Source organism: Solanum dulcamara, chromosome 6, assembly GCF_947179165.1.
Source record: "Solanum dulcamara chromosome 6, daSolDulc1.2, whole genome shotgun sequence".
Taxonomy (NCBI): Eukaryota; Viridiplantae; Streptophyta; class Magnoliopsida; order Solanales; family Solanaceae; genus Solanum; species Solanum dulcamara.
The window spans coordinates 23,275,127-23,298,855 of record NC_077242.1 but is presented as its reverse complement, the minus strand read 5'-3'; the positions used below and the strand labels follow the sequence as shown (position 1 = coordinate 23,298,855).

Below are 23,729 nucleotides of genomic sequence, written 5' to 3'. Positions count from 1 at the left end.
TGTAAAAAAATGCTTTAAAAGATATGAATAAGTAAATTCAACTCAGTATATAAATATATAATACTTTTCTCTTGGGAAGTTTCTCTAATCGACAACCATCACTTAATCACTTATGAGCTACATGATGATACAACGAACTATTGTCATTGCCATAGTCGTCTAGTATCTTGTCAGGATAAAGGACACAAACTCATTTCTGGATTTAATAAAAGTCCTCTTTTGGGATTGTTCACAACAAATTTTCAAAGTGCCGAAAATTAACTGCAATAAAAAATAAATAAAAGAAAAGGGTAAATTTTTATTGATGAATTTGTGAGTACAATTCCATTACTCTCTTGATTCTTCTCTTTTAAACTTCTCCAACATTCGAGGACCTTCAGTAACGTACTTCTTGAATTGTTGGATGATTTGGATCTCCTAGAGGCGTATTCCAATCGCCGGGATTGTTGATTAGTGCTTCGTCGTTTCAGGTTGATCTTCGGAAAGAACTCCATTGATCGCTCCTTAGAAGAACTATGTAGTAGATGTTGTAGCTTTCTCCAATACTTATTGAAGTGTTTGCATAATGCCCCCTTGAATGTCATGTCTATCCCCTATTTATAGTTGCAAGGGATGGACAAGGTTGTTTATGATTGGCCACAAGGTGTCATTTTGACACTTGGTTCTTGCATTTGTTTGGGACTACCACCTCATTTGGACACATGACATCATCTTGTTGGTCTTGGACGCCTAGTCATGGTGACATGTGACATAAGTTTGGGCTTCAAGGTGTAATGTTCCTTGGGTTTGAATTTATTAAAAATGGACTAATTAATTTGTAAAGTCCAAATTAATTAGTCAACCCAAATGAACATGAATCAAATTTAATATTTTATATGAATTTAACCCAATAAAATTTATAAGTCTACAAATGCTCCTTGCTTCGAGACTTGTCAATGTGTAGACTTGTTGAAACTTGACAACGAGAATTGAAGAATTCATGAATGTGTTTTCATTTTTTTAAAATTTGTCAATGTGTATGCTTGCCGAACTTGACGACGAGACCTGAAGTATTCGTGAATGTGCTTTCATTTTTGAGACTTCAAAAGTACTTGTTTCTTGTCGTCACATTGTCATTAGGCCGCTACTAGAGAGTTGTCTATAAGTAAAACAATTCCCATACATTTTCACTTGAGAAAATATTTCATCAAAGCAACAGATAACTTCTAATATTATTTTTGATTTAATTTATTTTCAATTCGGATGTAACCTTGAGGCCTTTTTCTTAGGTAAACATGAAAAATATGAACTTCATCTTTGCTTGAGTCCACTTCACGCTGGAGCATCATTGAGGCACGTCAAAAGATTTGAAAAATAAAATCAAATAATTGATCTGAAGTTTTGAACCAAAGAAGATTAACTTCCCTTTGTTGTCCAAGGATCTGAATCTCTACAAAGAAATCTCCTTCAATATGGTAGTTTTTTTTTCAACTTATGAACCAGATGCTTGGAAATAATAGCTTACCAGAGATTTTATTCAATTATGATGAAAGAAAACCTTCTCAAAGATTCACCTTAATTCATAACCAAATTTAGAGCTCACATAAACACTTTACATGATCTAAATTAAGGTGTTCTTCTTTCCTTATGTTGTTGGTTCATCCTTCCATATTTGTGTGATTTCAAAAATGGGTGGTGAATCAATCAACTCAAATCAGATTTTCTTCTTCAAATTTTACCTAAACATTCCTTGTGCAAGAATTGAAAATCATTCACAAGAATCTCTATATAATCTTCTTCAATGCACACAGAATTTTTCATCAGTTTTTTTTTTTCCAGAAGCTGCAAAGACAAGTTGCCTGAGTGTGTTTAACTATTAAGCTGTGACGCTGCTTGATTTTATCAAATCATGAGACGTAGACTCCATCGTATCTCAGAAACTTAAAGCGACAGTACCCTTTGTACTTTCTCAGGTAACATTTAAGTTTGCTTAGCAGTAACCCGTTTTTGATGGCCCGATCTATGCGTCTGTAATGTAAAATTCATATCTCATTGTACGGCTGTAGTATAAAATTCATATCTCATTAGCTGGCCATTTTTATGGTCAAGATTTGCACGGATGTAGTATAAAATCCATATCTCATTGTAGAAAAATTTAAATCGCAAGCCGTTTGATTTTTTCGAAACTAGAAACATGGAACTATAATGTAGCAAAGGTTCACAGCCAAATTCTTCCGAAATTACTACAGTTTTTCTTTTTAAAGTTTGTTTAGCAGCTGACCGTTTTTTATGGTCCAGGTTTGTGCGGCTGTAGTATAAAATTCATATCTCATTGTAGAAAAATCAAAATCGGAAGCCATTTGATTTTTTCGAAACTAAAAACATGAAGCTATAACATAGACAAAATTCGTAGCCAAATTCCTCCTGGATTGCTACAGTTTTGATTTTTAATATTGAACTCAGTTTCAGATTTGTTTTCTTCTTTCGATTTCTCCAGTTGTGTTTTCACCAAAGTAACTCTTTTTTTTTCCAGAACAAAGTTGTGCAATCTTGATTTCCAGCAATGAAAATGGATTTTAGTGACCAAGAGGTGCCATACCCTTGTCTGGAGATCGTGGACAGTAAGCAAAATTCGCGTGCCAAAGTTCTCACCTTAAACGTTCATCTTTCGGTGATTGGCGCCTTCCCACCTGTTAGAAAGCTGATGGATACTTCTCTGCATCTCCCAGAATGGTCAACAATAGAAACTAAGGATTTCATGGACAACTTCTCAGGTAAATTCACAACCGAAAAAGTTCTCCTCTTTAAGTCTTCCACTCATCAAAATGTTGTTGTTGCCATCCCTCCTTGCTGTGATGAGAGTCTTTGCAGTTGGCATGTTCCTCCTTCCGGGTTTGGTGAGGTTCGATATACGTCTGGCTATTGGGATTGGGTAGAAGATGTGCTTCCCGTTGCAAGGAGACTTTGGACTCCATCAACACTTATGACGCTATCTTTGCTTCAATGTTCACATATGACCATAAGGAAAATGTTCTCCAGGCCTTTAGCGAGAATTGGCGTCCGTCCACCAACACGGTCTCTACCTTCATTGGAGAATTATCTATATCTATTAGTAGTGATACTGCGATCTTTGAAGATGGCGCTGCTGGTTCTATAATACGCTTGATTGAATTGGCACATCAGGTAAACAATATTTCTTTAATATTTCACTAAACTTCTTTATTCCATATTAAACCCATTTTTAAAATTTTTTTTTAGTTGGGTCTTGGGGATATCTCTAGTGATGTAGATGTATTTGAAGATTGTATCACAATCTTGAACCCCGCTAATGTGGCTAAGAGTCCTCACCTCCCACTTGCTGAAGTCAAGGGTCAAGTTAAAAATGAGAGTCCATCGAGAAAGTTAACGGTTCCTTTTTCTGAAAGGGTTGGAACTTCCCAACACGTCTCAATTAATAATCTGGAGGTTGGAACACATCGGATTGGATGTTCAAACATTTCGAAGGACTTGGTCCACCCTTTGAACTGGATTGCCTCAAATTTTGAACCACAAGAGACTATTTCAAGCTTCAAATTATCTTATATTTCCAGAATGTGGCGTACCTTATGTGAGTTTATTACACAATTCTCTGTTGAATCCTCAGAAAGCCTCAAAGAGGACGAGTGTTGCTTGATTCTTAAAGGAATTCGAGAAGTTAACATCATCGACCTTTCTCCCTTGGAGGTTCTGCTTGAAGACTTTTTTAAGAAACATGGGGATTATGATGTTGTGAGGTTGTGTACATCTCAGAAAATGACAACAGATTCTTATCAAGAGCTACTCTCTACTGTGCAACAATGCCTTCATATTGCAACTGAGGAAAAGATAAATGTGGACAAGCACCTCGGAGAGCTCCAAATAATCCTTGCAAGAACCGAAAACGAGCTAGAGGCCTGGACTATTAAGAAGAAGAAAACCACAACACTTGTCGAGAATTACCAAAGGAAATTATCCGAAAGCCAAGCGAGTATCATGACCATTGGGGACGAGATTCATGCCATTGAGAAAATCAGCCCATTGTCTGAAAGGGAAATAGGAGAACTAGCTAAGTTAAAGGAGAACGTTGAGACAAGTCGCCAACATATCCTTGACTTTAAGTTTTTTCCATAATTTTATTTCTGCCTATGAATGTTTTCTTCTTTTCCTCTTTTTCATTTGGTGTTTTTATTTTCAAACGTTATCATGATGCAGTGAAAATCCTCCTTGGATAAATAAAAGTTACGTTTTTTCTTCTCAAATGCCTTCTTTTACTTTCCGTTTCAATGCTTGTTATGCAACTCGTTACTGCTTCTTTATGCCAGTCAACTTTTCCCACCCCTTGAGCTTTGAGTTCCTATGTTAGGAATTCAATAACTCGTGGTAGGCGCATTTAAATAATGAGTGTCTTGTTTCACTGGAAAGATGGCTCACATATATGCAAATCACGACCGAAAGAGCTCCAGATCAGTACAAATGTTTTTTTCAAATTTATCTTGAATTCCGCCTTGCTCAACTTTTCAGTTTTGAGCGGCCGTGGTAGAAAATCAATAACTCAATGTAGGAGTATCGAAATGACGAGTTTCTTGTACCATTGGAAGAATAACTCACATAAATACAATATTCATAAAAATCATGGTCAAAAGATCTCCGGATTAGCACAAATATATTTTCAAAGATAGCTTGAATTCTGCCTCGCGTAACTTTTCAGCTTTTAGCATCGGTGGTAGAAATTCAATAACTTGGTGTAGAAGCATCGAAATGACACGATTCTTGTTGAATTGGAAGGATAACTCACTTAAATACAACATATATAAAATTCATGGCCAAAATATCTCCGAATTAGTACAGATATTCTTCCAAAGTTAGCTCGATTTCTGTCACGCGCAACTTTTCAGTTTTTAGCATCTGTGGTAGAAAATCAATAACTCGATGTAGGAGAATAGAAATTACACGATTATTGTTCCATTGGAATCATAAATCACAGAAATACAAATACATAAAAATCATGACCAAAAGATCTCCAGGTTATTACAAATATATTTTCAAACTTAGCTCAAATTCTGTCTAGCTAAACTTTTTCAGCTTTGAGCATTTATGGTAGAAAATCAATAACTCGGAGTAGGAGCACCAAAAGCATGAGAATCCTATTCCATTGGAAAGAGGATGCCAAGAAATACAATCCACATAAAAATTACGGCGAAAGGATCTCCGTATTTGTACAGATATGTATTCAACGTCGGCTCAGGTTCCGCATCGCTCAGCTCTTCTTTTCTTATATACTCTTTTTATTCCAGGTTTGCGTGTCTAAGGTGTGAAATCTACAACTCGGCATAGGAGTGTTGAAACTATGAGCTTCTTATTTCCTTGCGAAGATAGCACCAAGAACGATATGTGTAGAAATTGCAGCAAAATTCATTCCAAATTGACGAAAATAATTTTTTTTTAAAAGTTGAGTACATGCCGGGAATGTCGACTTCACAGCTTTGTGCACCCTTGTCAAAACAAAAGTGTGTCTCTTGAGCTTGTAGTGTTCAAGTCACGATCTTTGCAAGTACGCCATTTCAATACACACAAGTAAAGCTTTGATCAGACGGATATCCCAGTTTGACGTTGTGGGTAAAGATGACCCTAATTTTGAGTAATTCCTTGAAGCTTCAATGAATTAAACAAAATTTTCACTCTACCACAAGCCAAAACACAAGCTGAATTGTAAGTCACTTATCCAGCAACAATGGAATTCGACAGCCTGTTGTATATCAAGCTTTCAAATCAAAATTTCTTTCAAATTAACATTTGATGTTGATTTCCAAGTGTGACATGTTTGCTTCGTAACTTTGAACTGCCGTAGTGGGAAATTCACAACTCGATGTAGGAGTTTCTGAATCACGAGCTGCTTCTTTTTTTGCGAAGAGGACTTCAAGAACTACAACATATACAAAAATCTTGGTCAAAACGTTCATGGACTTGTACAGATAAGTATTTGAAGTCAGCTTGGATTAATTCCAAAATTTCGGGTCAGTTTCGCAACTTTGAGCGGCTGTGGTAGAAAATTCATAACTCGGCTTAGGAGTTTCCGAATCACGAACCATTTTTTTTCGTTGCGAAGAGAACCCCAAGATTTCAATACATGTAAAAAATAATGGATAAAACCTTTATGGTTTAAAAAAAATATGCATTTGAAGTTAGCTCAAACTTTGCCCTTTGCTTGATTCTTCTCTTTGGCTTCTATGGCACATTTGGCGAAGGAATATCTAATTCACGTGTTATCTATGTCACTTCAACGAGCTATTGTGATGATCAAGCAATGCCACAAGCTTTTTGTTCTTTTTACTCATGTGACTGAGCTTAGAGTAACTACTCCAAGCATCTACGTACCTCGGTGAAGAGGATCGGGCTATATCGTAGTTCAAGAAGATGTGGATTGTATTTCTTTAGAAACTTGCCGTTGATTGGACTAACTCTTACACTGTCTTGGCCGACAATTTTATAAGCCGCCACTTGAATATGCATCTCTCACAACATATGACACATCCCATTTTGATGTAAACTTGTCACCTATGTGTCTGTTGAGGATTATGGGTCTTCGAACTGCTAAGACCAAGTCTCCTAGTTGAAATGACTGCGGTCTCACCTTCTTGTTGAAAGCTCTAGCTTGTAGATCTTGATAACACTCCAACTTTTGTTGTGCTTCCAATCTGTTCTCGTCTAATGCCTCCAACTCTGCTAGATGAAGTTGTGCATTATTTTCAGTTGTAAGTCCCTCTTGGATTGCTATTCACAATGATGGAATTTGCTTCTCCAATGGAAGGACTGCTTCTACGCCATACACCAATGAATATACGGAGTCGCTTGAGTAGAAGTTCTAAAGGTTGTACGATATGATCACAAAGCTTCACCAGTCCTCTCGTGCCAGTCCCTTTTATTCTTCGCAACTACTTTCTTCAACAGGTTACCAAGTGTCTTGTTAAAAGCTTTAGTAAGACCATTGGTAGGTGCATTACACATTGAAGATTTATGTTGCTTAAAACGGAACTTATCGCGCAAACTCCTCATGAGCTTATTATTGAAAGGTGTTCCATTATTAGTAACTATGCATCTTGGTATGCCATATCTAAAAATTATGCTTGACTTGATAAAATTAACAACATTTTCCTTCTTCACTTCTTTTAATGGAATGACTTCAGCCCATCGTGAGAAATTATCAATAGCAGCCAAGATATACATTTGCCCTTTTGACGACTTTAGAAGAGGTCTAACAACATCAAGTCCCCACACGTCGAAAGGCCATGAGGCTATAGTTGGATAGAGGGTCTCTAGATATTGATGGATGTAATTAGCATGGAATTGACATGCTTGACACCTTTTGACATGGTCTAGACAGTCCATCACCATTGTTGGCCAATATTAGCCCATCCTCTTGATGCGAAAATGAAGTTTAGGTCCTGATTGGTATGCTCCGCATATGCCAGAATGCACTTACTCCATTGTTTGTTGAGCTTCTTCTTTGTTAAGACACCGCAAGAATAGCCCCTCATGAGAATGACGAAACAATGTTCCCTGGTAAAATATAAATCGTGGTGCCCTTCTCTTAATGTCTGCTCTTTTTCGAAGATCCTCAGGAAGCCTTCTATGTTCGAGAGACTCAATTAATAGTTTTCTTCAATTCTTCAACCACTCGAATGGATGTATGGTGGCTTTCATTGATTTAAAGATCAAGACAAACAGAAATAACCCATCGATAACATACATGCACCTTTGTTGTCTTATTTTCTCCGAGTGCCATTGTTGTAGCCAAGTTAGCCAAAGAATCCGCCATGCGATTTTCTTCTCTAAAGACATTGTTTAAGAATACTTGATCAAATCTATTAAGAAAGAATGTCACATATTGGTGATATGGCAAAAGATCTTCCTTCTTTACCTTGCAACTTCCATTGTAGATATCCAATTGCGGAATCTTCATATCTGATGCCATTTCAACATAATCAAAGCTTGCTACTCTATGGCGTTGTTGGAACATGTTTCACCTAGAACAAATGAAAATGGAAAGATTAGTCTTTCTGGGGATAACAACATAACTCCTTCCCCTACAACATCTCATCGTGCAAATCCATCAAATAATATCATCCATGGCGATAATTCTTTAATAAATAATGCATCTTCATCAGGAAATTCATTTGAAGTTTCCCATTCTCCTGGAAGAGGGTGATCAGCAAGGAAATTGGTAGGTGCTTTCACCTTCACAGCCTTTTGAGGTGTGTATATGATCTCATATTGATTAAACAATATAAACCATCTTGCTAGACGTCTTGAGAGAATTGGTCGAGTCATTACAAACTTCACGGGATTAGCTCGGGAAATTAGCTTGATGGTGTATGCCTCAAAATAATGCCTTTGCTTTTTTATTGCATAAAACAATGCTAATCACATCTTCCCAATGGGTGTATAAGTCAAAACACATCTTCTTCCGCTGTTATGTGATAGGATTCTTGTTCCAAGTTTGAATCTTCCCTCTGACTTCCTTAGAAGGTTGTGATGGCTTCATCCCGCTCCTTCTTTGTTTCTCCACAAAACTGATTGGTGACAACAATGGTGCTTCTTTTTACCTTCAATGAACCATCTATAGTAATTGATTATGCAACCTTTCTCTTCATACGTGATGGGAAGACACTATGGATCTCTTTGTCATCGATTATTTCAAAAAGATCTTGCTCTTCATGCTCCAACAAGCTCTTTCCTGATAATGATTTTTTTTCCTAAGCGACGAAATACGAAGGTTTTTGAGCTGGTGGTATCTCCTCCCACTTTTTTAGAGGAGTTACTTTCATCTTTGAGGCCCAATCTTTCAAATACAGAGACATAGGGTGTCAATCTTCCTACGCATTCAAAAGAATTTCGTCGTGGTGTTTTACCATCCTCAGACTCCTTAGTTTTTTTCTATCGATGTATGGTGGGATGAAGCTGATTCCTTTTGCTTCTTGTATGAATTTCGAAGAGACTCCGGCAAGTTGAATCCTAACCCAAACCTAGGAGTGGCGACATAATACCCTTGCTTTCTCAATATCATTTGAGACTTCATAAGCACATGTATCTTTTCACCAGTGACTTCATGTTGGAGCTCTCCCAGTCCTATTGGATTTGAGAAGTCATAACCTGATTTTTCAAGTAGTGTGAAGGCCTTTTGATCAAAATTTCCCTTTTATCTTACCAACTTGGGTATCGTCCTTAGAAGACTCAAAACTGATAAACAGGACTTGTGCAAATGGGACAATCATTTTCTCTTTCAAATCTTGGAAAGTTGTGCGACTCAATTTTTCCTTAGAGGGTGAACTTGTTGAGTACATTCCTCTAGCAGGGATTGTCCCCCTTTTTCGACGCTCACATGGAATGTAGCAAAAAATGGTTGCTCTCTATCAATATTCGTCTGCATGTCTCCTTTAGATGGTGAAAGCTTAATAGAGACCTCTTCTGTTCTCTTGTCAAACATCTTGATAGCTGCCCCTTGAACTTCACTCTCTTCGATATTAGTTGAGTCGAGTTGTGTGGGTTTCTCTATATTTGATCTTCTAGAATTTAAATATAATTTTGCATATACAAAGTATGACTCCATCTTGGTGAAAGGATTGATGTCTGCATCAATTTTGACTACTTCACCATCTTTCATATACTTCATGCATTGATGCCAAGTAGATGGCACCACTTCATTTTCATGAACCCAAGGACGTCTGAGAAACAAGTTGTATGATGTTTTGGCATCTATAGCACGAATAAAAGAGTTTAATTTTGTAAGACCCCGAAAGTTGAAAAGACGAAAAATGAGGAATAAAAGATGAAATTCTAGGAAAATGGTGCTTTTGGTACCAGGTGATGACCACAAAGGCCATCACGGGCCGTATTGAGCACCACGATCCATGGTGTGCCACCGTGGTAGAACTTTTGAAACCCAAAACCTTAGGGAAGGGTCCACGACAGGAATGATGGGCCATGGTGAGCACCACGAGCCATGGTACCCTCCGTGGTGACCCCTCCCCTAAAACCCTTAGAAAAGTTGTTATATCCCGCACTTTTGGGCATGCAGAAAGAGGAAAAAAATATTTTTGGCTTGCAAGGAGTAGAGTTGTGAATTATTTTATTCATTTTAATTAGTACCGGTGTGATGTTCATGGAAAAATTGGTGTGAAAATACGGAGGAAGGCCGAGGGCAAAATTGGAAATTTTGGAAACTAGTTGGTGAATTACTAATACGACTTATGGTTTTGTTGGGATCAAATAATGATAATAATAATAGGAACTAAGTGATTGGGCTTGGAAAACAAAAAGGATAACAAGAGAGGCCCAACACAAGGAAAGGGCCCAAGTCTTGGAACTTAGCCCATTAATTAAGTGGCTTATATATATATATATATGTTGATGACTTTTAAGTCATATTTATCCATTAAGTTTTCTTTATCAACAAGAGGATTCAAGAGAGTTCTAGAGAGAAAGGAAGAGAAGAAACTTGAAGCTAGAGGAAGAATGGGTTCGGCCAAAGGAAAAAAAAAAGGTAAGTCTCCGATTTTGCTTCGTGAATTAATTATCTAAGGTGTACCAAGATGTTATGAAGGTATTGGTAACGTAAATTTATGGTTTGTAGCATCCCAAAAACGTTACCAAACAGCCCCAAAGTTTTAGCCGCGCTAGGAGAGCTTCCGAGGCAAGTTTTGGAGAGTTTCGGTAAAGGTAAGGTCTCTCCTTTCAAATTGGAGTTTATGATGTTTTTATGAGGTGTATTACGTGTCCTAAATATGGCTGGAATCAGAGAAAATGTATAAGGAGGCATGATGTTGGAAACTACTAAATTAAAGTTGTAGTAGCTAAATCGAAGTCGCGTAGTGTATGGTCGTTGAGGCGCTGCGGGTGCAGCTGGTTGGATTGTATGTTGCAGGGCTTTAAAGTATTTTAAAAAGGGTGTGGTTGCTTCTGGTTGCAGCCATACGACCCCCCGTTTGGTATGGTTAAAGATTTTACGAAATAAAAGTTAAAAACTCTATTTTGGTATCGTAGTTTTATGCTAGTTGTTTGGAGCTTGTGTTGTGTAAAGTTGAGGTGATTTGATTTTATATATACTGCTGGTTGTTGTTGTTTATATGGTTGTTGACATGGTGGCCGAGTTGAGATCTCGGGGATGGTGTATTTATAGGGGAGATGCTGCCGAAATTTCGGCAGATTGGAAATTAATTTGTTTGAAGGATTGAGACAAGTATATGGTGATGAATCTAATGGTTATGTCAACTCTCTTGAATGTAGAAAAACAAGTTGGACATAAGCGTAGCTAGTAAGGCGCGGCACAGGTACGTAAAGCAAACCTTTCTTTCTTTTGGCATGTTTTGTCATAAGTACGTAAAGCTTATACTTTCTCTTCTTTTGGCATGTATTTGTTATAAGTATGTAAAACCTTTCTTTCTTTTGGTATGTTTTTGACATAAGTATGTAAAGCATATTCTTTTGATTTTCATGTTTTGACATAAGTATGTAAAGTCCAGAATTCCTTTTGGCATGTCTTTAGCATAAGTATGTGAGGCTTACCCTTTTCTTTCAAGGCATGATCCCGATGTTATGGTTTCATAAGTTCTTCCATATTTTTTTTGTTTCCAAAAGTTAGGTGTCAATGGTCCCAAGGGAATGACTACCTTTTCTATAACCCGTGAATGTTTCCAAAATGTCTATAGTTTTCCAAAACAAAAGTTTACAATATTACAAGCTTTTATGACAATGACGATGGATATGTTTTATAACGACATTGATGATGTCGAGGATGAGAATATGTCTATGACGGCTATGATAAGAACGGCTTCATGTATGTAAGGTTTACCCTTCTTTCTTTTGACATGTTTTGACATATGTATATAGAGCTACTCTTTCTTTTTGGCATGGTTTATATGAAATAAGTATATGACATTTTATACAATTTCAAGGAAGTCTTATTCGTAGAGCCACTAGGATGGACAATTTTCTTGAGTTTCCAAAGGATATTTTCTCGTGCTTAGATACGTGTATATGATTCCAAAAAGTTTTATTTTGATATAATCCATGGTAATTTTCGAAAGGTACTTGACATGACTCTTATCTTGATTTTGAATCATAGCTCATTCCGATTATTCTACGAGTCTTGGAAATTGGTCCTATGTGGATATGTATACGATTTGGCGCCTTATAAGATTGTGACCTTATTCTACGTTCTCTTAATATTATCTTTCGTTGATAGTCTCATCCTATAATAATTGTTCCTTCAAGGTGAGACAAAGCGACCGTGATTAATTCATAATATAATCGGAGGTTACCGACCTTCCGTCACTCCGATAGATACATGACTTTCGTTGAGCTCTCCTGCATGCTGTCTATATGTATATGTATATGTATATGTATATGGGGGATATGGGGAGGTGTATATGTGGCGCTATAGACGCATTCCCACCTGATCAGTTGGAGTAATTTTCATCCTGGACGCGGGATGCCCGGACGCGGGAAATATGTGGGCACGCTGACGTTGTTCGGTGATATGACTTCTATTTTCTATGCATATGAAAAAGATATGTTTTATATGATAAGACAAGCATGCATGGCATCCGGCCTAAAAGGGCACTCATATGTACAGGTTACTCTCTTATCTCACTATATGTCTATGATTCTACGATATGGTTGTTCATACCTTATGTTCTTTATTATGCTGATTTTCATGCCTTACATACTCAGTACATTACTCGTACTGACCCCCTTTTCTTTGGGGGCTGCATTTCGTGCCACGCAGGTACACCCAGACAAGTAAAAGCTACTATAGAAGATGTTTCAGCGGGGTTGGCAACTCCACTTGTTCTGGAGTGCTGCCGAGTCAGAGTTTATGCGCTATGATATTTCGTTCGAAGTTAGAGACTTTGCAGACAGAGTTGTGGGTATAGAGTGTCATCTTTGTAAGCGACGTCACCAGCCGATATGTTATTATGTCGTATGTTATAAGTTTTATGGGATGATAGATTTTGGAAAAAATAATTCACGAAGCTTAGTTATGTTTTTCATTTCTTGTTGATGTAAAAGTCTAAGAGATTAAGTATGTACTATGAAGCAGCGGGTTCGCTCGGCTCCAAGCATGGGGTCGGGTGCTCATCACACCCTGTTGAGATCGGGGTGTGACAAAGTGGTATCAGAGCAGGTCGGTCTAAGGGTTGTCTGCAAAGTCGTGTCTAGTAGAGTCTTGTTTATGGATGTGAAGCCGGCCACATTTATAAGCAGGAGGCTGCGGGGCATCTAGGAATTGTCGACCTTCTTTCCGTCCTACTTCGTGCGATAGAGCCAAGTCATAGGAAAAGAGATTCCCTATATGAGCTTTATACGCGACTGAAGGAGGTGAGTGACGATATGACGAGTTATAGAGGTGAGTCTGGATATATCTGCGTTGCTACCTGAAACTGGAAATACTGGATGGCTGGAATGTGTCATATAGTCGTATGTTCTGTGAAGTACTGTTGATATTTTCTACTCACAGATTTTGAATAGTGGGCATGGTAAGGAGATCCTGCCAGACTGGGTACGTCTAACAGGAAGAAGCGTGGGAAGGAAATACAGTAAATAAACAATAAGTGAGATGCGTTGTTTCACAGAGGTTATGGCGATGAAAATGCGATCACTACCCTCGGGAATCTGGGAGTCAAGAACGAAAGATAGTCATGCACGAAAGCAAAAGGGGAAGATTGAGAATCAAAAAGGGCAAAACAATAATTGTAAAAGAAGGACGTGTTATGAAAGTATCTCGGAACCTGTAAGACCTTGACTCGCTCCCGATGATGTAATAAAGGTCATGCGAGGAAGTGGACACGATTAAATCGGCATTAATGCACCCGATTCCATCAAACTTATGAGGTTAAGCGTGCTTGGGCAAGAGTGGTACTAGAATGGGTGGCCCCCTGGGAAGTATGCAAGAATTCTATATATCCAGACGTAAGAGACAAATGAGAGGTTAGAGTAACCTAAGGAAAAACTAGAGTTTATGGAATGGCTGGAAACCTTAAGAGGTCGCGTAAGACGAGGTAGACTAGGCTAGTGAAGAGACAAAAAGTGCATCACAGCTCTGGAATAAGGATATGCTTAAACAGCGTTTGGAAGTATTTTGTGGGCTAGTCGATGGTAAATATATACATGTACATATGAATGTGTAGGATGTCCCACGTATGATTGTATTGGTGGACATGTGAGTTCCAGCAACTGGTGTCATGGTAAGGAGGGCATTAATCATACAAGGGTACCGAAGATCGAGCGACAGTAAAAATAAAGGGTACAACTGTTGCAACGTACGCTGCTATTATTTGACCATAGGTTAGGATTGGAAATTCTTGTAAAACGATATTTGGAAAATAAAGAGAGTGAGTAGATGGAAAGAAAAGAGATCAAAGTATTAGAAGGAGGCAAAAAGTAAAGAAACCTCAATAAGTGAAACTCCCGAGAGAAATTACCGACAATGCGCGAGACCATATTATATTAGGCCAAAGAGGGATCACAATATTCTCAAGTACCAAAAAAGGAAACCCATAACATGGAATGAGGACTCGTGTAAGACCTAGGAGTTCGAGTATAAGGAGAATGAAGTGAGGGATAAGGAATGTGCATGAAGAAAAGGACAACAATAAGAGGAACCCTTCCGAAGTATTACGACATCCCATAAAGTCGGTTTAACATTCGAGGACGAATGTTCTAAAGGGGGGAAGGATGTTATATCCCGCACTTTTGGGCATGCAGAAAGAGGAAACAAATATTTTTGGCTTGCAAGGAGTAGAGTTGTGAATTATTTTATTCATTTTAATTAGTACCGGTGTGATGTTCATGGAAAAATTGGTGTGAAAATACGGAGGAAGGCCGAGGGCAAAATTGGAAATTTTGGAAACTAGTTGGTGAATTACTAATACGACTTATGGTTTTGTTGGGCTCAAATAATGATAATAATAATAGGAACTAAGTGATTGGGCTTGGAAAACAAAAAGGAAAACAAGAGAGGCCCAACACAAGGAAAGGGCCCAAGTCTTGGAACTTAGCCCATTAATTAAGTGGCTTATATATATATATATATATATATGTTGATGACTTTTAAGTCATATTTATCCATTAAGTTTTCTTTATCAACAAGAGGATTCAAGAGAGTTCTAGAGAGAAAGGAAGAGAAGAAACTTGAAGCTAGAGGAAGAATGGGTTCGGCCAAAGGAAAAAAAAAGGTAAGTCTCCGATTTTGCTTCGTGAATTAATTATCTAAGGTGTACCAAGATGTTATAAAGGTATTGGTAACGTAAATTTATGGTTTGTAGCATCCCAAAAACGTTACCAAACAGCCCCAAAGTTTTAGCCGCGCTAGGAGAGCTTCCGAGGCAAGTTTTGGAGAGTTTCGGTAAAGGTAAGGTCTCTCCTTTCAAATTGGAGTTTATGATGTTTTTATGAGGTGTATTACGTATCCTAAATATGGCTGGAATCAGAGAAAATGTATAAGGAGGCATGATGTTGGAAACTACTAAATTAAAGTTGTAGTAGCTAAATCGAAGTCGCGTAGTGTATGGTCGTTGAGGCGCTGCGGGTGCAGCTGGTTGGATTGTATGTTGCAGGGCTTTAAAGTATTTTAAAAATGGTGTGGTTGCTGCTGGTTGCAGCCATACGACCCCCCGTTTGGTATGGTTAAAGATTTTACGAAATAAAAGTTAAAAACTCTATTTTGGTATCGTAGTTTTATGCTAGTTGTTTGGAGCTTGTGTTGTGTAACGTTGAGGTGATTTGATTTTATATATACTGCTGGTTGTTGTTGTTTATATGGTTGTTTACATGGTGGCCGAGTTGAGATCTCGGGGATGGTGTATTTATAGGGGAGATGCTGCCGAAATTTCGGCAGATTGGAAATTAATTTGTTTGAAGGATTGAGACAAGTATATGGTGATGAATCTAATGGTTATGTCAACTCTCTTGAATGTAGAAAAACAAGTTGGACATAAGCGTAGCTAGTAAGGCGCGGCACAAGTACGTAAAGCAAACCTTTCTTTCTTTTGGCATGTCTTTGTCATAAGTACGTAAAGCTTATACTTTCTCTTCTTTTGGCATGTATTTGTTATAAGTATGTAAAACCTTTCTTTCTTTTGGTATGTTTTTGACATAAGTATGTAAAGCATATTCTTTTGATTTTCATGTTTTGACATAAGTATGTAAAGTCCAGAATTCCTTTTGGCATGTCTTTAGCATAAGTATGTGAGGCTTACCCTTTTCTTTCAAGGCATGATCCCGATGTTATGGTTTCATAAGTTCTTCCATATTTTTTTTGTTTCCAAAAGTTAGGTGTCAATGGTCCCAAGGGAATGACTACCTTTTCTATAACCCGTGAATGTTTCCAAAATGTCTATAGTTTTCCAAAACAAAGGTTTACAATATTACAAGCTTTTATGACAATGACGATGGATATGTTTTATAACGACATTGATGATGTCGAGGATGAGAATATGTCTATGACGGCTATGATAAGAACGGCTTCATGTATGTAAGGTTTACCCTTCTTTCTTTTGACATGTTTTGACATATGTATATAGAGCTACTCTTTCTTTTGGGCATGGTTTATATGAAATAAGTATATGACATTTTATACAATTTCAAGGAAGTCTTATTCGTAGAGCCACTAGGATGGACAATTTTCTTGAGTTTCCAAAGGATATTTTCTCGTGCTTAGATACGTGTATATGATTCCAAAAAGTTTTATTTTGATATAATCCATGGTAATTTTCGAAAGGTACTTGACATGACTCTTATCTTGATTTTGAATCATAGCTCATTCCGATTATTCTACGAGTCTTGGAAATTGGTCCTATATGGATATGTATACGATTTGGCGCCTTATAAGATTGTGACCTTATTCTACGTTCTCTTAATATTATCTTTCGTTGATAGTCTCATCCTATAATAATTATTCCTTCAAGGTGAGACAAAGCGACCGTGATTAATTCATAATATAATCGGAGGTTACCGACCTTCCGTCACTCCGATAGATACATGACTTTCGTTGAGCTCTCCTGCATGCTGTCTATATGTATATGTATATGTATATGTATATGGGGGATATGGGGAGGTGTATATGTGGCGCTATAGACGCATTCCCACCTGATCAGTTGGAGTAATTTTCATCCTGGACGCGGGATGCCCGGACGCGGGAAATATGTGGGCACGCCGACGTTGTTCGGTGATATGACTTCTATTTTCTATGCATATGAAAAAGATATGTTTTATATGATAAGACAAGCATGCATGGCATCCGGCCTAAAAGGACACTCATATGTACAGGTTACTCTCTTATCTCACTATATGTCTATGATTCTACGATATGGTTGTTCATATCTTATGTTCTTTATTATGCTGATTTTCATGCCTTACATACTCAGTACATTACTCGTACTGACCCCCTTTTCTTTGGGGGCTGCATTTCGTGCCACGCAGGTACACCCAGACAAGTAAAAGCTACTATAGAAGATGTTTCAGCGGGGTTGGCAACTCCACTTGTTCTGGAGTGCTGCCGAGTCAGAGTTTATGCGCTATGATATTTCGTTCGAAGTTAGAGACTTTGCAGACAGAGTTGTGGGTATAGAGTGTCATCTTTGTAAGCGACGTCACCAGCCGATATGTTATTATGTCGTATGTTATAAGTTTTATGGGATGATAGATTTTGGAAAAAATAATTCACGAAGCTTAGTTATGTTTTTCATTTCTTGTTGATGTAAAAGTCTAAGAGATTAAGTATGTACTATGAAGCAGCGGGTTCGCTCGGCTCCAAGCATGGGGTCGGGTGCCCATCACACCCTGTTGAGATCGGGGTGTGACAAAAGTTTCCCAAGATAGGGACCATATGTCATGCCCCGAGAGGGTACCCTAGACGTGACCGGCACTCGAAGACCATTGCTGGTCCCCAAGCGAACTACTTGGTCCAATCACACATCCGTTCATATCAATCAATCAGCGGAAAGTTTAAAATAAATAAATAATTTAATGGGCAATCCAAATCAACTATTCTAACTCAAGAAAGAAAGGTCATGGGCCAACAAATCAAACTCCAATCTATGTCGTTAAAAATAGTTTGACAAGAATAATTCAAGGAAAAAAAATACTCAATCGACCCATCACTATCTAGTCTATGAAGCCTCTATCACTACTATCTAATTAGTGCCAATGACATGTTCATGGCTACCTCAAATCAAAATGAAAAGGGCTAACTCGACGCAAGAATAACATAAGCGGTGTCCTCCGAATGTAGGGAAGAACTCACCAATATACTGAGTGTGTATAGATCCTCAATGGTACTCCTATTGACGATCTTTTAAACCTGTCTCTGCATCATGAAATAATGCAGGTCCAAATGGATGCCAGTACATGGAATGTACGAGTATGTAATATGGCAGAATGAAACATACCTCAAGGAAGAGTAACGTTGATTCAAATATCTCAACTCAGAAAGATAAGAGAGACTCAATCAAAGTGTCATAAGTCTAAAGTAAGAATACATTTTTTGACAAAGACCAATCATATACCATACAATCCAATTCAATCATGTACAATACAGTTCAATCAAATCATATACAATTCGATCCCATCCAATCACATACCATTCTATTCAACCTAATCACACATTATTCTATTCAATCCAATCCAATCGTACACTATCCGAACACATATCATTTAATCCAAACCACCACATATCACCTACTCCAATCCAATCATACACAATCCAATCATATATCATCCAATCTAACCATATACCATCAACTCAACAATCAACTCAACAATCAAGTCAAAGAACTCAACTCAATAAATATGCAAATTAGAACTTAGTAATGTGATATAATCCAACTCAATTATCAACAAGCTCAATCAAACCAATCAAATCATGCACAATCCACTCAATTTGGGAGTTTCTCTAACCGACAACAATCCCACCACATATAAGTAGGTGATGCACAACGATCCATGTCATTGCCACATCCGTCCATACCTTGTCAGGGCATGAACGAATTAACCAATCATGAATTCCATCGATCAGTCAAGTCCTATCATTTCAGGACAATAAAATGGGAAACATCTGACTTTAACAGTTCGATCCCATAAGAAGCATCCGACTTTAACGGTTTAATCCCTTTCTACGTTGGTGGCGTAGTTTATGAGATTTGAGTATGGACTATACTCTTACCCAATTCGATGCTCGATACTCCTCCCAAAACTCAATATGCACATATCTATCAAGTGAGTAAAATATTCAAAATACTCATTTAGTCTCTTAGGACTTAGTTTCAAATCAACTCATTTAGTCTCATTGGACTCTTTTCAAAACTCAATCCATCTGGTCTCATTGGACCTTCTTTCACAATCAACTCATTTCAATCATCAAACTCTTCTTTCTGAATTCGATACCATCTCAGCTCAATGAATGCAGAAAATATTAGACGCATTTAAAATATAATTTCAACTCCTCAACTCAAACTCAAAATAGACATTTTAATGTAAAAATACTCAACCCGTTTATACTTAAAATACTTATATTTAAAAATAATTAACAGACTTCTCAAACATAACTCATGCTTAAACTCTTTTTTTTAAATCATAGATGAAAATAATCACTCTTTAAACTCAAAATAGTGTATAAATAGTTTATGCAAAAATATTCACAAATTATTTATTTAAACTCCTTCTCAAAAGATCATTTATTTTCAAAATATTCATAAGACTCCAATCAAATCAAATTATCCAAATCACATATCACATAATCACATTAGACTCCAATCCACTTCACCTCAAGCATCATCATCAACATATACCTCTTCATCAATCATTCTACATATATTTAAAGATAACCATCACTCACATCATCATCAAACATCACCATTTACATCATCATCAAACATCATTATTCACATTATTGTCAAACATCATCATCCACATTATTATCAAACATCTTGCTCCAAAATCCTTATTTAATTTTATATTCCATTTATAGAAACAAAAGTGACATTCTAGCTCTACCAATGTTTCATTTCTTTTTATTCCATTCACATTCATAACTATCCCAATTCTCATATAACTCAAAAATCAATTTCATCAAACTCATGTAAAAGAATATCTCATTTCACTATAAAAATAATATTATTTTTATTATACATAAAAACCATCAATCTCATCCTTAAGATAAATTATGACCAAAAAGAAATATCATGTTGGGTTCATGTGAATGAATACATGAATCCATATTCTCAACAAAGTCACTCAAGAACATCATTAACACATTTTAGTAATATTCTATAGTTTAGGAAATTTCAAGAAAACCTTCATAGAAAGTTCAAATCTTTCACAACTTCTATCCAACACATCTATGGGCATATGGAAGAACTCAATCCATATTTTAGGTTAGCCTTACATACCTAGAAATGAAGAATATCTCACCGAAGAAAAAAGACATGACTTGAAGATCTTGAATCCTTGAGCTTTTGAGGGCAAATCTTGTTGGAGATGGTTGGGAGAGAAGAGAATGGATATGAGGGATTTTTAGAGAGAGGTACAAGGCTAAAAATATGGTCCAAATCATTCAAGGCTAGAGTATATATAATTAGGGAAAAAGTCCAATTTTCCCTTCCTCAAAAATTTGAAAAACTGGGCAAAATCCTGCTGGCTCTATAGTGGCGCGTCGCGCCACTGCAGCGCCAAGCCAAAATAGGCTTAAAACTCTGCACACCTAATAGTGGTGCATCGTGCCAAGGACCAAACTACTGAGGCTGTTTTTTGGCGCTATAGTGGCACCGGGCGCCACTGGAGCGCCAAGCCTAAATTCCTGCAGTGGTCGCCCAGGCCTGAAATTCCTGCAGTACTAGTCTGTAGTAAAATGGTCATAACTTTTGACTCCGAACTCCACAAATTGAAATCTTTGTGGAGTTGTAAAGAAGACTCAAAGACCTTTAATTTGGTAGATCATGGTCCACCCAGTTCATTATATTCTAGGAGATATGCTCGTTTGAAGTTGACTCTTATACTAACTCATCCAAAAACTTAATCGATTGGAATTTTTTGGACTCGGTTTGGTGTTAGAGATCCCTTATGACCCCTAAACACATCTATCACACTTCAAATACTTAGGAATTGATCCTAACCCACATATAAAATTACAAGTCCTTCGGTTTGAGTCTACACATACCTGATGAAATGTTTGAGTCTTTGCGAAAAACATTCTGGGGTGTTACACCACACCTCACCACCATGGGCCGTATTGACTTTCATGGAACTTGGTGGATTCCATAGTATTCACCCCTGCAGACCCTCCTATCAAGATCCTAACCACGGGATGTGTTGACCTTCATGGACCGTCATGGTCTCCGTGAAGGAGGTCCTCTAGATTCCCTTTTTCTCCAAGTTGAAGACATTAACCACGGACACCACTATGGCCTGTGGTGAAGTTAACGGACCATGGTGAGTCCTCCATTTAGTGTAGTTTTCTATTTTAATGAGGGGTATTTTGTTCATTTCCTATATTTTTAGGATTATATTTCTACCTATTAGCTACCCTAAAGTCTTCTAACCCTCCTGGTCTCTCCATAATTCATAAATCATAAAACCTTTTGTCCCATGTTTTCTCTCAATGCCTTCTTCTCCCTCAAGCAATTCATAAGGGTTATTCAAGGTCAAGCTTTCATTCTATACAATTTAGGGCTCATCAAGATCAAGATATATGGGACATCATCCATGGGTTCCTTTCACCCATGGAATCCCAAAGATTTCTTCTCAATTCTCTTATGATTTTTTCAATTAAAAGGCCTAATTTCATGATTTGTATGGGGTCTTCTTAATTATGATATATTTCAATGAGATTATCCTAATTATGTATAATTAACATCATATTGCATGCTTTCAAGTTGAATTTCAATGACCCGTTCTATATGCTAGTTTCAAGTATGATTTATAAGATATTATCATGATTTTCAAGTTATTTCAATAAAATCTTTATTTATGAGTTAAAGATGCTTTATGCAAAGAAGTTTATGAATGATGATTATTTGATGTTTTAAGAAAAGTTAAATATAGGGCAAGTTAAGTCCCTAAAGATATTTATGATCAAAGATATGTAATGATGGAAGGTCTACAACCAGATTGCATGAGTTATATGATAGATGAGCAAATCATATGCTTTTACTATGATGATTTTAGATAAGCTATTCTTATGATGTTTTATAAAAATGGATTGATATTAGTTGTTATATTTCCTTATGATGTTTAGGATCATATTTTATGAGTACGTTGGGATATTGACTATGCACCGAGATGACTTTTAGGTGGGTTTTGGTCTAATATCACAGTTAGTTACCCAATGGAATCCTAGTAGCAACCTTTAGTCCCAAAATACGTTGTTGCGTAAGTTTATATATGACACTATGGCAAAGATAGAGGATCCACATAGAAAAGTTAAAAGAGTTACTTGATGGAGTATGCCCTGGAAGGGTAGCCTTCCCTATCTTGATGCAAGAGTCATCGGATTCTATGTATTAGCTCGTATGGTCTTATATGTTGGTTAAAGGTCCTATCCCACACAGTTTTAGTTGAGTTATGAGTTTTATGATGATTATGAGATTCTTTTGATGCATTGACGAATGAGATAAATGCTTTAATATTTCCATGACTTTAATCATATTTTAAAAATATTGATCTTGCATCCCATCATTCATATCGATTATGTCCTATATTTATTGTTCATGCATATTATCTCATACTTAGTGCATTCCATGTACTACCACATACTTTTTTCCTACATTGTATTATAATGTAAGGACCGATGATCACGTTCATCCTTCTCTCGCTCGTGGCTAAAGTTTATTATTAGCTTCTTATTAGTGAGTCTGCACAGTTCGAGGACATGACATTTATTTCATATTTGACAGTTGTACTTCATTAATTCTATGCTGTCTAATGGCTAAGCTAGGAGATTGGCTCACGCCCCCATCTAGTAGTAGAGGCATATTAGATAGTAAAGAGTCTATGTTGTCATTTCTCATTTTGAGACTTATGTTCTATTTGAGACTATGCTTCCATATATTTGATTTTGTTTACTTAATTTACCTTATGTATGATAACGGTATTGGTTGGAATCCTTTCGGATTCTAATTGCTGTGTTACGACTAAGACCTAGCTGGGTCGTGAAAAGTTGATATCAGAGCACAAGGTTTATGTGTCCTAGGGAGTCTAACATGTCGCGTCTAGTAGAGTCTTGTTAATCGGTGTGAAGCAAGCCACATCTATCAATTGGAGGCTATAAGGTATCTTAGGAAAACTTCACTTCTTTCATGATCTCCTCGTGCTATAGAGTTGAACTTTAAGGTTTCCTCCTCTAATGCTTTCTCTTTATGATTATAAATCATACAACCATGAAGAGCTCCCATCCAAAGGAATGTTGAAGAAGAGCCACAAGATCTGAATGCTCCTTTGAATGATTAAGTGACTAATGCAAAATTTTGAGCTGCTTTCCAAATGCTAGCCTAAGCTGTTACTACTCAAGTGAATCAAGGGGTAGATGCTCCTCAAGTTGTGTCTACTCCAGCTGCAAGGTTTAGAGATTTCACAAGGATGAACCCTCCCGAGTTTCATAAATCCAAGGTTGATGAGGAGTCCCAAGACTTTGTTGATGAATTGTATAAGTTTGAAGAGATTATGAGAGTGTCTTCGAATGA

General features: G+C 37.2%; 1 protein-coding gene across 1 annotated transcript; it reads right to left on the bottom strand.

Annotated features, from left to right (window-relative positions):
• Positions 1 to 6,879: 6,879 nt before the first annotated feature.
• LOC129892784 (uncharacterized) lies at positions 6,880 to 7,389 on the bottom strand. The gene has a single exon (XM_055968334.1). It carries the CDS (start codon positions 7,387 to 7,389, stop codon positions 6,880 to 6,882), a length of 510 nt encoding a protein of 169 aa, XP_055824309.1.
• Between the last annotated feature and the right edge of the window lie 16,340 nt (positions 7,390 to 23,729).

What these genes read in the sequence shown, in the direction of transcription:
- LOC129892784 (XM_055968334.1), bottom strand. Translation starts at nt 7,389, where the DNA reads ATGGTGATGGACTGTCTAGACCATGTCAAAAGGTGTCAAGCATGTCAA.